The sequence below is a fragment of the Sebastes umbrosus genome, chromosome 22 (assembly GCF_015220745.1).
Source record: "Sebastes umbrosus isolate fSebUmb1 chromosome 22, fSebUmb1.pri, whole genome shotgun sequence".
Classification (NCBI taxonomy): Eukaryota; Metazoa; Chordata; class Actinopteri; order Perciformes; family Sebastidae; genus Sebastes; species Sebastes umbrosus.
In genome coordinates, this window is record NC_051290.1 from 11,241,952 (window position 1) to 11,258,755 (window position 16,804).

Below are 16,804 nucleotides of genomic sequence, written 5' to 3' on the forward strand. Positions count from 1 at the left end.
ACCTGGAACTTGTTGTTCCTGTATTCATCCTGCTGGTTGTTCTTCCAGTATTTATTATCAACAACGTGGCACCGGTCTCCGCACTTCTTCACCAGATCACTCACAAGCGTATTCTTGCGGACAAAATCCTCAATTGTCTGTCCTTCATCAAGCTGGTCACCATGAGTAAAGACAACTGTTGCATATTTGAAGACTTCTTCGGAAAAGTATTGGTTTATTTCTGTGATGACAGCCTTTTCCTGCTTGGTGAATTTCTCCACTTTAAGCACAATGAGGAAAGCATGAGGCCCAGGAGCACACTCTGTGATACACCTCACTATTTCGGGCTTCAGCTCCTCCTCAGGTCTATCTGTGTCAAAGAAACTAGGAGTGTCGATCAAAGTGATGCTTCTTCCATTGACGGATTTGGTTTCTGCTCGACATTCTCTTGTTTCAGAGTTTAGAGTGTGGCCGATCCTGAACAGTTTCTCTCCAAATATGGTGTTAGCCAGGCTGCTTTTCCCAGTTCCAGTTTTCCCCAACATGACAATTCTCGTTGTGTTTGACACTGAAAGAGAATAATGTCCATCAATAATACTGTACATTTGGCTGTTTCCATACAAATGAGCTAAATTACAGTAAAAATACAAATTGGTCAAAAGTCACAAATAAGAAGGGTAAACATTTAGTACTTTACTTATAAAATAGCTGCATTATCATAATAAGAGAATTTAGTACGGTTCATAAAATGAGGCCCAAAAGCAACAAGAACATATTATCTAATCTCTTCTAACAGTACCAATCACTGTCCAGCAATATGAAAAAAGATGGGGGAAAAGACTGCAGGTAAGTACATGTAGCACCTGCACACAGTATAAAAAATATTTAACTATTATTTATATTCATGCACCTGGCAACTTAACTTAGCTACTTTTATTGGAAAGGAGTTGGCAACACTGGGCTCAGTTTTTTGGTTGTATCATTTTTAAAAAGCTAATGTACTCTACGTTTCTCAAAATCGCCCACCCTGCATTTTAGTCACTTTCTATCGCCGAAGAAGGTAACACAATAATGATTGTGCCTATAGCCCACTGATGAAAGTATTGCAGTATTTATACTGTATATTTGCAGTATTATGAAATGGAGGTCTGTGGTGATATACCTGGAATTTGTTTTTACTGTATTACAGTTTTTCTCCGTTGTATACAAACAAAAAATGGAACTGACTGCTACTATGTTCACACTACGAGTGACAAAAGCAACAAAACGGCCAAGATGGAGCGGAGCAGGGTGAAACAGCGATGAGTATCGGGCATCGGTTTGTAGTTTCATGTCACATTCTTCCATTCAAAATGACCTGTAGCCTGTTGCTGTGCCGCTCGTGTGAATGCAGCTTAAGCACATTGTTTCCACTCAAGTCAACCAAGACTGAAATTGCCACTTTAATGTGCAATGTTCAGTCCTAACAGAAATAACAAAGAAATGAACTTACCGTCCATGTTGTCAAAGTGAAGTTACTGTGGAGCGACTATTAGTCAGAGTGACACGACTGCCAGAGTGTATGTGATTATGCTTCCTGTATCTTCCTGTATTACTAGTTTTTTTGTTTTTGTTTTTTTGCCTTGACACACCCGTTTAATCTTGATGGTTTAGCTGCTTCACAGTTCAGCTGTTTTAGCTTATGCTGTAAATAAATCCAACTCTCTTTGCCAAACCAAGCAAAGCTCTGACTTAATAACATTTTCCTGATACCATTCACATGTTGACAATAAGTGGTTGTTTCATCTGTACGTGAACGGAATATTCTCCGGATAATTTAGATATGAGTTTTGAGTTTAAAAATGTCACTATTCATATACTATTCACAATCTTTAACAAAAACATTTTGGCATCCATGTTAAGTATAGCAAGGCCAAAACATGTGATTCAGAATACCTACTCTCTTTGTGGTGATACTTTTAAAGGATAAGAGGTAAGCAAAGGCATGTTGCAACTGTCTTTGTCACCGCATTATGAAACCCACAACAGATAGTGTAATCACAATCACAGCACATGCCACATTCCACTTTCATGCTTTAAAATAATATATTTATTGGGTAAACTAAAAACTTGATTTGCTCAAATTACATTCTTTCACATGTTTCAATACTGATACTTTGTTATCAAGACAGAAGGACAGCTGAAGTATTATTTTTCCAAACCCTTATTGACAAAAGATAAGACATAAATCTATATATTGAACATCATTTATTGAACAAATCTTTGTTAGGATGTGAAGAAAGCACCCATTGATTCCACAAGAGGCTTCCTCATCATCAGCAACCAGAGAGCTTGTGTGTCTCAGATACAGTAAATACATTTCTTCTCCCTTAAAAAAACGTCTCCTCTGCTGTTCCAGTGTGTTGACTTCATTGGATTTTAATCAGCATTAACAGATGACTTTGTTTTTGTCACATCATCATGTAAAATCCCACTTTTACATTGTTCACATTATACTTATGTTAAGCAACGGTCAGTTCACATTAAAAACACTGTCATTGCAGATGTCTGGGCATATATGTAAGGAATGTAAGGTGGCGGTTGTCATCAGTTGTCTGAGGGGCAGGGGCGAAAAAAATGAAAAGGGCACCAGCTGCAAGTGGTAGGGCGCCAACGTGCAGAAGGTTTTCTAGAATGTACTTTAGAGCAGCCAATATGGCACTGCACCATGCTCCCTGTTTACTTTATCTCGGCACCTGTGTGTGTGCATTTTGACCCTGGCACTAGCAAGACGCAGAGCGTGCCTGAGGAGTTATCTGTGGCCTCCAGTACCTCCTCATTTCTCTACTGAGGAGTTATCTGTAGCCTCCAGTACCTCCTCATTTCACTACTGAGGAGTTATCTGTAGCCTCCAGTACCTCCTCATTTCACTAAATGGAGAAGCTAAATTACTCAGCAAATCCAATAGCTAATATGTATGTAAAATATGTAAAAGCATTAAGGAAAAGCTAAAGTTGTCTTTTTAAATGCCTGATTAAAACCAGTATTCTTAATTCGCTTTGTGAATCCAGTTATTTATTTCTCTTTTTAAACTGCATTGTCAAATAGAATTTTAAATTCCGTTACTTATTTATGAATTCATTAATGTATTTTTAAATGATGTACTTATTGACTGTTTTATGGTGTTTTTGTAAATTCCTTTTTAATTTGAACTATTTATTGATGGATTAATATTTCATTTGTAAATTATTTTCATAATTCTTTTAAATGTCAAACATTGAAATACTTTGTAATTTTGTCCATTTATTCATAGATTAATAAATTAATTTGTAAACACATTTATTAGTGCCTATTTTTATTGTACATTTAGTTATCAATCAATTAAATGCTCTATTACTATTTGCATGACTATTGTGGTCCTCCATGTTGGCCGACCCTGTAAGATTGTTAGGGGCGGCGCCAGAGTGTTAGGGGCGGACGGGCAATCAGCTTTGACAGGGGGGGATTTATTTAAACCTCATATAGTCATTATTAAGTGTATCTTTAACATTATCATGTTTCATGAAAGTAATAAACTGACAGAGAGGTGTTTACATACTGCCACTTATGTGCACAAGCGCGCACGCATGCATACACATGCTGTTATGTCCACAAAAACAGGTTATAAACTAACACCGTGTCCTAACTGGATGCGAGCGTCCGACTATCGCGCCGCATCGCGCATCTGACGCTCTCTGTCCACTGAATACGTTAAATCTGCACTTCTGTTACATCATGTAAACAAACCACGTACAGATCAGCTGTGAGCTCAAGATCAGACTGGAGCTGGAGACGTAACCACCTCAAAGATGGGTTAGTAGTACTTAATAACTTGTTCTCTTCCTACGTTCGCACATTTTTTTTTTTTATCAGAAAACACACGTTTTATTTTTCATATTTACTGGAAATAACATACGACATAGCCAAGAGCAAGTAGGTTGTTATCTAGTGTCTCCTCCAGCCAACTGCCACCTTATTTTGGTTTCTGTTTTGAAATGAGGAGGTACTGGAAGCTACAGATAACTCCTCAGTAGTGAAATGAGGAGGTACTGGAGGCTACAGATAACTCCTCAGTAGTGAAATGAGGAAGTACTGTAGGCTACAGATACACACGTAGGCAAAATCGTTGGTACCCTTCCGTTAAAGAAAGAAAAACCCACAATGGTCACTGAAATAACTTGAAACTGACAAAAGTAATAATAAATAAAAATTCACTGAAAATTAACTAATGAAAATCAGATATTGTTTTTGAATTGTGGTTCAACAGAATCATTTTAAAAAACAAACTAATAAAACTGGCCAGGACAAAAATGATGGTAACATTAACTTAATATTTAGTTGTACAACCTTTTGAGGCAATCACTGCAATCAAGTGATTTCTGTAACTCTCAATGAGACTTCTGCACCTGTCGACAGGTATTTTGGCCCACTCCTCTTGAGCAAACTGCTCCAGCTGTCTCAGGTTTGAAGGGTGCCTTCTCCGAATGCATGTTTCAGCTCCTTCCACAGATGTTCAATAGGATTTAGATCAGGGCTCATAGAAGGCCACTTCAGAATAGTCCAATGTTTTGTTCTTAGCCATTCTTGGGTGTTTTTAGCTGTGTTTTGGGTCATTATCCTGTTTGAGGACCCATGACCTGCAACTGAGACCAAGCTTTCTGACACTGGGCAGCACATTTCGCTCCAGAATGCCTTGATAGTCTTCAGATTTCATTGTACCCTGCACAGATTCAAGACACCCTGTGCCAGATGCAACAAAGCAGCCCCATAACATAACCGAGCCTCCTCCATGTTTCACATTAGGTACAGTGTTCTTTTCTTTGGATGCTTCATTTTTGCGTCTGTGAACATAGAGCTGATGTGACTTGCCAAAAAGCTCCAGTTTTGTCTCATCTGTCCAAAGGACATTCTCCCAGAAGCTTTGTGGCTTGTCAATATGCATTTTGGCAAATTCCAGTCTCGCTTTTTTATGATTTGCGTCCTCCTCGGTTGTCTTCCATAAAGTCCACTTTGGCTCAAACAGTGACGGATGGTGCGATCTGACACTGATGTACCTTAACCTTGGAGTTCACCTCTAATCTCTTTGGAAGTTGTTCTGGGCTCTTTGGTTACCATTCGTATTATCCGTCTCTTCGATTTGTCATCAATTTTCCTCTTGCGGCCACGTCCAGGGAGGTTGGCTACAGTCCCGTGGACCTTAAACTTCTGAATAATATGTGCAACTGTAGTCACAGGAACATCAAGCTGCTTGGAGATGGTCTTATAGCCTTTACCTTTAACATGAAGGTCTATAATGTTCTTTCTGATCTCCTGAGACAACTCTCTCCTTAGCTTTCTGTGGTCCATGTTCAGTGTGGTACACACCATGATACCAAACAGCACAGTGACTTCTTTTGACCCTTTAAATAGGCAGACTGACTGATTACAAGTTTGAAGACACCTATGATGCTATTTACAGGACACACCTTAGTTTAATATGTCCCTATGGTCAAATTATTTTACATCTTTTCTAGGGGTACCATCATTTTTGTCCAGGCCAGTTTCATTAGTTTGTTTTTTAAAATGATTCTGTTGAACCACAATTCAAAAACAATATCTGATTTTCATTAGTTCATTTTCAGTGAATTTTTATTTATTATAACTTTTGTCAGTTTCAAGTTATTTCAGTGACCATTGTGGGTTTTTCTTTCTTTAACGGAAGGGTACCAACAATTTTGCCTACGTTTGTAACTCCTCAGGCACGCCCTGCGTCTTGCTCGTGCCAGGGTCAAAATGTGCACACACACGGGTGCCGAGATACAGTAAACAGGGAGTTAAACAACACATTAATCTAACAGTCCGCCTGATTTCTTCATAACTATAATTTAAGTTAATAAAGACTAAATGTGGATGTTTCACTCACCAGTTGTTGTCCCTGCTCAGCCTGCTGTATAACGTAACATTAGTCCGTTGTTTTATTCCACAATACTGAGCAGAATAATCCAAACAGGTAGAAAAAGTAAGTTGTGAGAGGAGCACAGGATGCTTTTTACTCTCTTGGTCCTAATTTTGCTTTAATGCACCAGGTTTGTAGGTCTACTTTCTCTCATTTTTTTCTATTGAGCTAGATTAAAACATTTTTTTTTTAAAAAAACACAAATGGAGCGGATCAAAACGAGGCTTCTTACTGAAATATTGTCGTGACGGTTCATATTTCCCAGAGTTTCCATAGTTGTCTCTTTGCGCTGTGTGTTCGTGTTTTATTTGAACCATTAGTGAGATGGCTGTTATATTTTTTGACAGGTAGCTCATAATAAAGTTTCACTAGTGAACTTTATTACATATAACTGCGAGCGTCAATGCCTGTGCTGAAAGTGTCAGTAATCAAGTTAATGTTTTCATTTACATCCAGGACAACTGACTCGGTTTTCTCGGCTCATTTTATCTAAACTAATCAGCCGTTCCTCTCAATATGAGTGACAGGAAACAATAGGAACAGGGTGTCCGACAGAAGTTCAGACAAAACGTTGCTGTGCAGCGCCGTGTTGTTCGCAGCCAGTTAGGACACTCCAATAAAAAACAATGTAATCAAGCCCAAGTACATGTCCTAGTTGTTTCCTAAATGCAAAACTATCACTGTTTTGTGCTTTATTTTGCATTGCAGTGTTAAGTCCTTCCATTACCAAACTGAATGACTTAATTTTACTTATAGCCTAGCTGTTATTTCAGTTTAGTTTTTTGTCAGGAGAGAATTCAGCTGAGGGGGCACAGTGACCTTTTTGGACGGGCCTGGTCCCCCATGGCCCGCCCCTAACGCCGACGCTGGGTTCTCCTCTACCTCTAAACCTCTACATCATAGATTGTACCGCCTTCATGCCTGCAGCTGCATTTCCTTCTCTCTACTCTCATCAGTTGGCCAAAATCTCTCCCCCAATGTTGATCTGTGCTGCCATCTACAGGCTGAAATATAGTACAATGCTGTGTCACAGCTTGGAGTGTTTAGCTGGTTTAAGTTTCAAATTCTATTTAGTTCCACTCTCTTACCCTTTCTCGAAAAAATTAAAAAGTGAAACTTTACTTTTATTACCTGATAAATACTTTATAGCAGCTGACAAAACTCTTAGCAACACTCTGCTCAGATATAGATGACATAGACTACTCTGCTGAAATGTTACTGGCCACAATGGTCGTTGCGTCACAAATACCCAACATGTGACTCATCCTCTCACACAGGAGGCTGCATGCTTGGCTTTTTGGCTTGATAACAATAGTTAGCCTACAGAATGTTTTAAGTGCCGTCATTCTAATGATCATTTATTCAAAATATGACTTTCCTTCCTTCCTTGACTTTCATTCAGAGAAAAATGTAGAGTAAGCAGTATTAACAAATAATATTAACTGAAAGAACTAACATTTACTTAATGTCCATGATGTTAGAAGAGAAATCAGTGAAGAGTAAAAAACATGTGGATCTACCAGATGGCTGTCCTGTGTGTCTTGTCTCTTGTGCTCTGACTGCTTTTATGTTATGTTATAGTTTACACACTAACACTGGTACTTGAGACACAGTGACCACAACCTGTACCAACCCCCTGAACAAATTCTGCTAAATACAAACACAGTTCCTGCTTTACATTCAGATTGCAGTTCTAAACCATACACGTATATCTCTTCTACAAGCAATAGAAAATGCATGTGCAGATATACTGTAGCTGTAGAAGCTTTTTAGGGATGCGATATGAGACAATGCTTCCCTCACTGCTTGGCAGTTTTTTACTGTATACAGTCATTTTTCTATTAGTTGTTCTGTATGTAGAGCGCTTTACACATCCAATGTGGTGTTTGTTGGGATGTATACATTATTTAAAAACTAAAAACTATTTTAGTATATTTGCGTGTTTTATATTTGAGTATAAAAACATTACACAAAAATATTTTACAATAGACTAAGTGTAACACTGAACATGCAAAAGGCATATGTCTCCTTGATGAGGCATTCATGTTAGTGTTTTTCATTGACATCAGTGTTCAATTAGTTCTTACAGTAGAAATGTCTATTCATATGATGGTGTGTGTGTCATTTGAACACAAAATACCATTTTGAGAAGACATAGCCTTGTTTTGTATGCAGAGTTTCATTTTGTATGAGCTTCATGGAGTTTCGCCTTTTGTGTGTGTGTTTTTGGAGTTGTGTGTAGAGTTCTGAGATTATGAGGTATGTTTTCAGAAAACCTCTGTAAACAATTGAGAAAAACTGTAATATGCAGTGTTTAATCCTGACAGAAATATCTAAAAGAAATTAACTCACCGTCCATGTTGTCAAAAGTGAAGTCACTGTGGAGTAACAATTAGTCAGAGTGATGGCTGCAGAGTGTAATACATTTCCTGTATCTTGTATCAGTATGGACGCCTTATTTGTTGCACAACGGACAAAGTCCAAAAAAAGCACACTGTAGGTGTTTTCACGCATGGTCATTTTGCATGCCTCACTACATGGTATAACCTCCATTGAACAGAAACATGCCATCACATTTTTGGTTTAATGATAGTCTGATTGGGAAAACACGCAAAAAATGTCAAGACTTCAAGACATCAAATGCATTTGTAAGCCTTGGTATACACTCTACTGTAATATCCATCATAAATATAATGGACCAAACAAAGTACCATGTCAGCTAATACTTAATGTGGTCATCATTATTTCCACATGTACAGAATCTCTACTCCAGTACCGACAAAAACGGACAAAAACAAATTTTGTTTCTGCTTTACAGTCACTCATTCTACTGTCTATCTTGAACACAGTCTCTCCAAATATGGTGTTGGCGAGGCTGCTCTCCCCGGCTCCGTTTTTTCCCATGACTGCAATCCTTCTTGTTAATACTAGAAGACAATAATGACTCTGTGTCAGTAATATACTGTATATTCCTCTAGTTTGTTTCTTGAGTTGCAGGAGATATACAGTGAGAAAAGGTAGCTCAAAAGTAGTGACACTTTGCTGACAATATCAGATTGTTAACTTAACTTTGTCAGTGTTCAGATTATCTATCTATCTATCTATCTATCTATCTATCTATCTATCTATCTATCTATCTGTCTATCTGTCTATCTGTCTTTGGAAAATGATCCTCTGACATGTCACAAAGTCTTCATTCATCAATTTCGGATTATCATTTCATCAAACAGTTCCTTTGTTGTATGCCACTATTCCTCTCTTCCTTTGATTAATCCTGTTTCTCTGCTCTTCATCCGTTGAAATATCACTTGAAATAATAATTACATAACCTGTAGCAGCACTGAGCCTGGTACAAGCGCAATACTCCATAGCATATCACACAATGCACTTCTTTTTTTATACAAATGTACTTACTAATAATAAGCACAAGCTCTGTTGCATTTCAAAAAGGTACACAACTAAAATGATTGACAGGAAAAATGTCATATTTTTCTTTAATTTCTTTAAATGCTTGAATGAAAATACAACTTAAGACAAAAAATAAACTATAAACAAACTTTCTCATCTCTACACCTTTCTATCATGAAGTGAGAATCTAAAAAAGAAAGCAGTATACATAATTATTTAATGAATGCACAAAGAGGTGTGGCACAGCCTGAACTGAAATTACATTCCCATTTTTACTTAAATTAATTACGTTTCGAGGGAACGTATTTTCTCCCAGATTACATTTGTTTTTGACAAGTCACAAATAGGTTTCTAATTAGTCCACGGAAGTCAGCGTAGGGAGGAGATCGGAGTGGATGGTGAGTCAAACACTGGATTTACCCCGAGGAGACTGGTGTTTGCGTCCCGTGTGAAACCAAAAGTAACGTACTTATTTTAACCCAAACCATGATCTTTTACTAAACCTAACCAGGTAGTTGTGTTGCCTAAACCTAAACATAATTGAGAATGCCGAGAAAGCCAAAAGCGCCACGAGCAGTTAAAACACTATAACATTGATATACACGTATCTAGAAATGTTGATATGAAATGTATTTTTATTTGTATCCGTGGTTTGCAGAAATGTACAATGCTATGTTACTGGGTTCTGTGGCAGTGCCACGAATATGAGCTGGTTACACCTCACGCAAAACTATAATTCCTACACTGTATCCACCCATGGCAGATCAGGAAGGAGAAGCATAAATCTGGGTCTAAGTTTGAAACGTTATAGAAAAAAATGGTAAAGTTTGATTTTACAACATCACTATCGAGCCAAGCGATTTTCTTTGGTTTTCCTCCTAAAGTAATTGCTGAAACTTTGCCATTAACATAAGTTGGGTTGTTTTAAAGCTTATAGGTACATATTTTTATAATACCAAGAATAATAACACTAAAGGCCCTGACACACCAAGCCGACGGTCGTTTCGAGCCGGTGAGCGCGTGTTGACCTAGGTTTTGCGGTGTGTCCCGCATCGTCACCTATAGTCTGCCCGTGTTTGAGGCTTTTTGGCCGATTCAGTTTGTTAAACCGCCAGCGGAGCCCGTTGGTGAGAGAAGTTACTCTGATTGGCTCTTCAGCTTAAACGAATCAGTGCACGAGAAGAGAAACGGAAACGAGGAAAGCAAAAAGACGAGTAAAGTCGAAGGAAAACACAGAAGGCTCTTTCCATTTTTCATCTTCATCTCATCTGATCGTTCCAATATAGGGATATTTTCACAACGACATGGCCATCTGGAGTGAAGCTAAGTGGTGAGGGAGAGTGGTGTGAAAATGGTCGGCAAATGTCGCTTTGTTTAATGTACGCATCATAACAACGGCTTGTATATCCGCAGTCCTCGGTCTTCCGATTTCTCTTTTTGAATGACGAATACAGACTACCGCCGCCTGCTGCTGTGAAGAGTTATTTCACCTCACACAAGTGCAGGACGTACTTTTATGTTATTTTCACTTTCACTTGCTGCAAGTATGTGTGTGCATGTGGTGGGGGGAGGAGGGGTTTACCTAACCAAGTAAAAACTCTCTTTGCTCAAATTAGAACTTTTCATAGGTTTCAATTTATTCGATGGTCATATTTGTATCGGTGACACATTGCAATCACAAAGAACCACAACTATTAAAATGATGCTGTACATACATTAAATGACATTTCCTGGTCAGCTTCTGCAACAGGAAACAGCAAGCAATGTTTCAACGCAGACAGAAATCCAGCCAGAAGTGTACACTACTTTGATTTAAACAATTTTAAAGATTTAATCTATGAATGCTGTTAAAAATGTTTTATCTTAGTGGCTACAGCTTACAATACGCATGCACTAAATAAGACTGTCAAACAGACACTGTGGTTAGCTTGTGAAACAAGAATAAGCGACTAAAGTTAGTTAGTAAAGCTCAGTCATTTATTACAACCCATTATATATTACTTATGAATAAACATATTCACACGCTAAAATCATTTACTTCATCTGCAATACATTTGAATCCATTTTTGACAGCCTTTGCTGCCCTCTTTGCTGCTTCTGATAGTGTGTCTGCTTCCTCAACTGCAAAATATCCTATAAAACCTCCTGCCACCGCTCCCACTACAGCAGATGCCACTGTAACACCGATTAATGATTTTCCAGCTGCTCCCGCCACTTTTGCTCCTGTTCCTCCTCCTGCTGCTCCTATTTTTACTAATGTTTTTCCTGCTGCTGCTGCTCCTATTCCTTTAGCTACTTCTGCTCCTATTTCTGCTGCTGCTTCTATTACTACTTCTGCTTCTGCTCTTATTCCTCCTGTTGCTTCTGCACCTATTTCTGCTGCATTTCCTCCTGCTGCTGCTCCTATTTCTTTTGCTGCTGCTAATCCTGCTGTGACTATTTTGGCTATAGCTAGCCCTGCCTTTAAAGCTGCGACAACTACTTTAACCATCACTGCTACACCAAAAAAAGCTCCAAGCAATGCACCTGTTGCAGCACCTGCCAGTTTGATAGATACTCTGCCCTTAGCCTGCTTGCTGACTTCTTCCTCTGACATGTTTCCTGATGACTGTCTAATGAGCTCCTCCTCTTGTTGTATTTCTTCCTCCACTGCTTGTAGCATCTCATTGGTGTAGCAGCTTCCTTCGTTTGCTTCAATTATCGTGTCTATTGTTTTAAGTAGCTCCTCCACGTGGAACTGGTTGTTCCTGTATTCATCCTGCTGGTTGTTCTTCCAGTATTTATTATCAATGACGTGGCAGCGGCCTCCGCATTTCTCCATCAGATCACTCATAATGTTATTATTGCGTAAAAAATCCTCAATTGTCTGTCCTTCAGGGAGCTGGTCACCATGAGTGAAGAGAACTGTTGCATATTTGAAGACTTCTTCAGAAAAGTATTGGTTTATTTTTGTGATGACAGCCTGCTCCTGCTCTGTGACTCTATCCACTTTAAGCACAATAAGAAAAGCATGAGGCCCAGGAGCGCACTCTGTGATACACCTCGCCATGTCATCCTCCAGCTCCTCCTCAGATCTATCTGTGTCAAAGAAACCAGGAGTGTCGATCAAAGTGATGTTTCTTCCGTTGACAGATTTGGTTTCTGCTTGACATTCTCTTGTTTCAGAGTTTAGAGTGTGGCCGATCATGAACCGATCTTCCTCTCCAAATATGGTGTTTCCCAGGCTGCTTTTTCCAGCTCCAGTTTTCCCCAATATGACAATTCTCCTTGTGTTTGACACTGAAAGAGAATAATGTCTATCAATAATAATGTACAAACATAATTTGTCTTTTAGCTGTTTTAATATACAAGAAGATACACATGAGCTCAATTACAATAACAATCCTCATTGGTCAGAAATCAGTTGGTACTTAAATAGCTGCATTAGTATAAAAAGAAAATGAAGAATGGTGTCAATACATGAAATGAGGCCAGTGCGCATCAAGAACATCTCATATATCTAATCTCTTCTAACAATCACTGTTCAGCAATATAAGATCATATATTGTGGTAAAGAACACTGAGGATCATTTTGTAAACAGCTTTAAATAGTGATCATCAAGTCTTTGTGGTCCTGATTCTGATCTGAATCCTTTAATATTGGGTATCAGGCACAGAGTCCGATCTGATACTTACATTTACCTAAATTTAGATTAAATGTGTATCTGACACATTGAAATAACAGCTTTAGATTACTACATTTGGCACACCTCATTTTTCACAAGCTACTTTATCCAAATACGGTAGCTCTTTATTTAAAACTATTACATTGATAAGCTTAAATTGCTGATGTGATATTAAGTTAACTTTAAATGGAATAATGGGACTCCTGAAAACATCCTAAAGCAATCTTTGTTCGTTGCAGCGGGCTCAGTTTAAAAGCTAGAGTGAAGGTACTGGCATCATATGAAACTAGGAAACCTAAAGAAACCATTGGTACCAATCATGTCATACTAGCATACTATTTGTCGCAAAGGAGGCTAAATAACGTTTCAAACTTATGCTAAATTTTGTCGAGGAAAAACTGGCATGGCCATTTTCAAAGGGGTCCCTTGACCTCTGACCTCAAGATATGTGAATGAAAATGGGTTCTCTGGGTACCCACGAGTCTCCCCTTTACAGACATGCCTACTTTATGATAATCATATGAAATTTTGGGAAAGTCATAGTCAAGTCAGCACACTGACACACTGACAGCTGTTGTTGCCTGTTGGGCTGCAGTTTGTCATGTTATGATTTTAGCATATTTTTTATGCTAAATGCAGTACCTGTGAGGGTTTCTGGACAATATTTGTAATTTTTTTGTGTTGTTAATTGATTTCCAATAATAAATATATACATTTTGAACAGATAAAAAAATGTGTGATTAATTTGCGATTAATTGTGATTAACTATGGACAATCATGCGATTAATCACAATTAAATATTTTAATCGATTGACAGCCATAATATATATATATATATATATATATATATAAAACCTTAGCAAGTTAAACATTAGCTTAAGCATCACTATAAGGTCAAAGTTTGAATTTGTTCAATACTTTGGTTCAAGACCAAATACCTGCAAAGCTAAAGAGATTTCTATTAGCCTCAACTTCTTGTGTTTGTAAACTTTTCATCGCTATGCTGAATAAAAATCCTTACTTCCATGAAGGAGTAGTGAGCATGGTTGAAAATAAAACATTGATATTCTTGGATGGGGTTCTCCTCTACCTCTAAACCTCTACATCATAGATTTTACCGCCTTCATGCCTGCAGCTGAACTTCCTTCTCTCTACTCTCATCAGTTGGTGAAAGGCAGAGAATATTGGATTTAAGCTTAAAGCTGAAGTAAGCGAGATTGGAGAAAATATGATTAAAAAAAGTTATTTTTATAAAACGGTCGCTATATCGTGACAGTAGCACATGAAACAGGTAACCTGAAAAAAATCATGTGCCTCTGTGACCTCCGGTGTCCTCCGGTGTTCCTAACAGCATCTGCAAGATTTCACTTACCGGAGGAAAACAAGCAGCACTGATCTGAGGTCTGCTGTCCAGCTGTCGTCTATGAGAGCCGGCTGTTAATCACTCGTGAACACTGACCAAACAGTCAAACTAGGCAGCGCTAATGAAATCTGTTACGTAAATGCCTATTTCTCTCCTCAAATGTTTTCAGAATCATCTTCTAGTGTACTGTTTAGCTGTAAAATGAGAAAATTTGTGACGCCGCCGCCATTGTAAAATCTGTTGAAGGGACACCATGTACCGGTCACATGACCGGATCACAGCCAATAGGAACGCGCTCTCAATGAAATTACCTGTGTCTGGTCAAAGTCTCCTGTCACAGGCTAGATTTCCTAAAGCCTGAAACAGAGCCATGAGGAGGTGCAGAAGTCTAGTTTTCTCTCAGAACACTTGAATTACAATATGCTGAGAGGTTATTATGGAATTTCTGCCTACTGCCACTTTAATGTGGCCAAAACCTCTATTCAAGTGTTTCTCTTTGCTGCCATCTAGAGTTTCAGTTTCTCCTTTGTTACACTCTCTCACCCTCTCTCTTTACTTAACTTTAACTTTTTTCATTACCTGATAAATACTTTATAGCAGCTGACAAAACTCTCAGCAACAGCTTGCTCAGGTATAGATGACATAAACTACTCTGCTGAAATGTTACTTGCCAGATGATCAACGCAATGGTTGGTGCGTCACAAATACCAAACATGTGACTCATCCTCTCACACAGGAGGCTGCATGCTTGGCTTTTTGACTTGATTACAATAGTTAGTCTACATAATTTTTTAAGTGTTATCATTTTAATGATAATTTATTCAAAATATGACTTTCCAGAATGTCATATGTCATAGAGAAATGTAGAGTGAGCAGTGTTAACAAATAATACTAACTGAAAGAAGTAACATTTACTTACTGTCCGTGATGTTAGAAGTGAAATCAGTGAAGAGTAAAAAACATTTGGATCTACCAGATAGCTGTCCTGTGTGTCCTTTCTCCTGTGCCCTGACTGCTTTTAGTTTAGTTTCACTTTTACTTACTTAGTATGTGTGTGTGTGTGTGTGTGTGTGTGTGTGTGTGCGTGTGTGCGTGTGTGGTGGGGGTGTTTTTTTTCCCTCAAATTACATGTCTTCATAGGTTTCAGTTTATTTCTCTTGCTTTCACATTGCAATCCACAAAACACCACAACTACTGTCTAACAAAATGATGTCGTACATACTTTAAGTGACATCTCCTGGTTAATATTTTTGCAACAGGAAACAGCGAGCAATGTTTCAACAGAGACAGAAATACAGCCAACATTGTACACTCTCAAGATCTTATCTATGAAAGATATTAAAACAATTTTATATTTGTGGCTTGTGGCTACAGTTGACAGAACATGCACTAAACAACACATCAGACACTCAGTGGTTAAGATAAGACAAGGTACTGTAAGATTGAACCTTTTTTGTAACCGAGGGAATTTGCTCTGCAGCAGTTGCAACACAAATTAGGAAAGACTGCAAATATACAATAACAATAAGGTGCAAATCCAAAATATATACAGTGCCAAAACAGGCTTCTAGTATGGATCATAAAACAGTGGATCAGATATGTATGTACAATATCAACTCTGTAGTACAGGTAAGTTCTTGTGAAACAGTAATAAGCAACTGAAGTTTGAAGCTCAGAAAAGAAGTACAACCTATTCCATATGTATATGAATTAAAATTATAAACTCAATGGTTAAAGATTGATTAGGGCAAGATAAATGCACTCTACAGAGAGATATGACTTTTAAATGATCAATTCTTTCCCCCTTCTTCAAGAGTCAGAGCTCAATAAAGGTTTTGACTCTGTTTTATCTTTGACCTAAATACCAAGTACTTTAAAGGCTTCATTCTTGACAGCTTTTGCTGCCCTCTTTGCTGCTTCCAGCAGTGTGTTTGCTCCCTCAGCTGCATCGTATCCTATTAAACCTCCTTTAATCGCTCCAGCAGCTGAAACTGTGGCTAATGTTGCAAATGCTCTTTTTGTTCCTCCTATTAGCACTGCTAGTTCCCTAACATCTGACATTACCTTTAAGGTTTGTCCTGACTGTGAATATTTCTTTGCAACTGTGACAACTTCTCCAGCTATCAATACTAAACCAAAAGGAGCTCCTACCAATGCACCTGTCGTAATACCTGCCAGTTTGATCAAAAGCCTTTTAAATATGCTGCCTTTAGGTTGCTCTTTCATCTCTTTTTCTGACATGTGTCCTGATGACTGTCTAATGTGCTCTTTGTCTCGTTGTATTATTTCAGCCACTGCTTTTGCTATGTCATCGGTACAGCAGCTTCCTCCGTTTGCTTCCAATGTCTCTTCTATTGTCTTGAGTATCTGCTCCTCCAGCAACTGGTTGTTGCTGTATTCATCCTGCTGGTTGACGTGGCAACGGCCTCCGCACTT

At 38.3% G+C, this 16,804-nt stretch overlaps 2 protein-coding genes across 3 annotated transcripts in view; both read right to left on the reverse strand.

Moving 5' to 3' along the window:
• The window catches only part of LOC119482165 (GTPase IMAP family member 8-like), a 19,816-nt gene extending 12,319 nt beyond the window's left edge, over positions 1-7,497 (reverse strand). The window contains exon 1 of the mRNA XM_037759586.1: positions 7,399-7,497. Coding sequence (XP_037615514.1) covers positions 7,399-7,405 — 7 coding nt within the window. The 5' untranslated portion in view covers positions 7,406-7,497. The remainder of the gene's footprint in view (positions 1-7,398) is intronic.
• Positions 7,498-10,956: 3,459 nt separating this feature from the next.
• Positions 10,957-15,421, reverse strand: LOC119481363 (GTPase IMAP family member 7-like). 2 transcript variants are annotated; one of them, XM_037758203.1, is made up of 3 exons: positions 15,288-15,421; positions 11,595-12,619; positions 11,394-11,554 (listed from the first exon to the last, which is right to left on the reverse strand). In XM_037758203.1, coding segments are annotated over exons 1-3 (1,053 nt in total). In that variant the 5' UTR covers positions 15,289-15,421; the 3' UTR covers positions 11,394-11,527. The 2 variants fall into 2 exon arrangements, with proteins under 2 accessions (XP_037614130.1, XP_037614131.1); XM_037758202.1 differs by having other exon boundaries at positions 10,957-12,619.
• Positions 15,422-16,804: the final 1,383 nt, after the last annotated feature.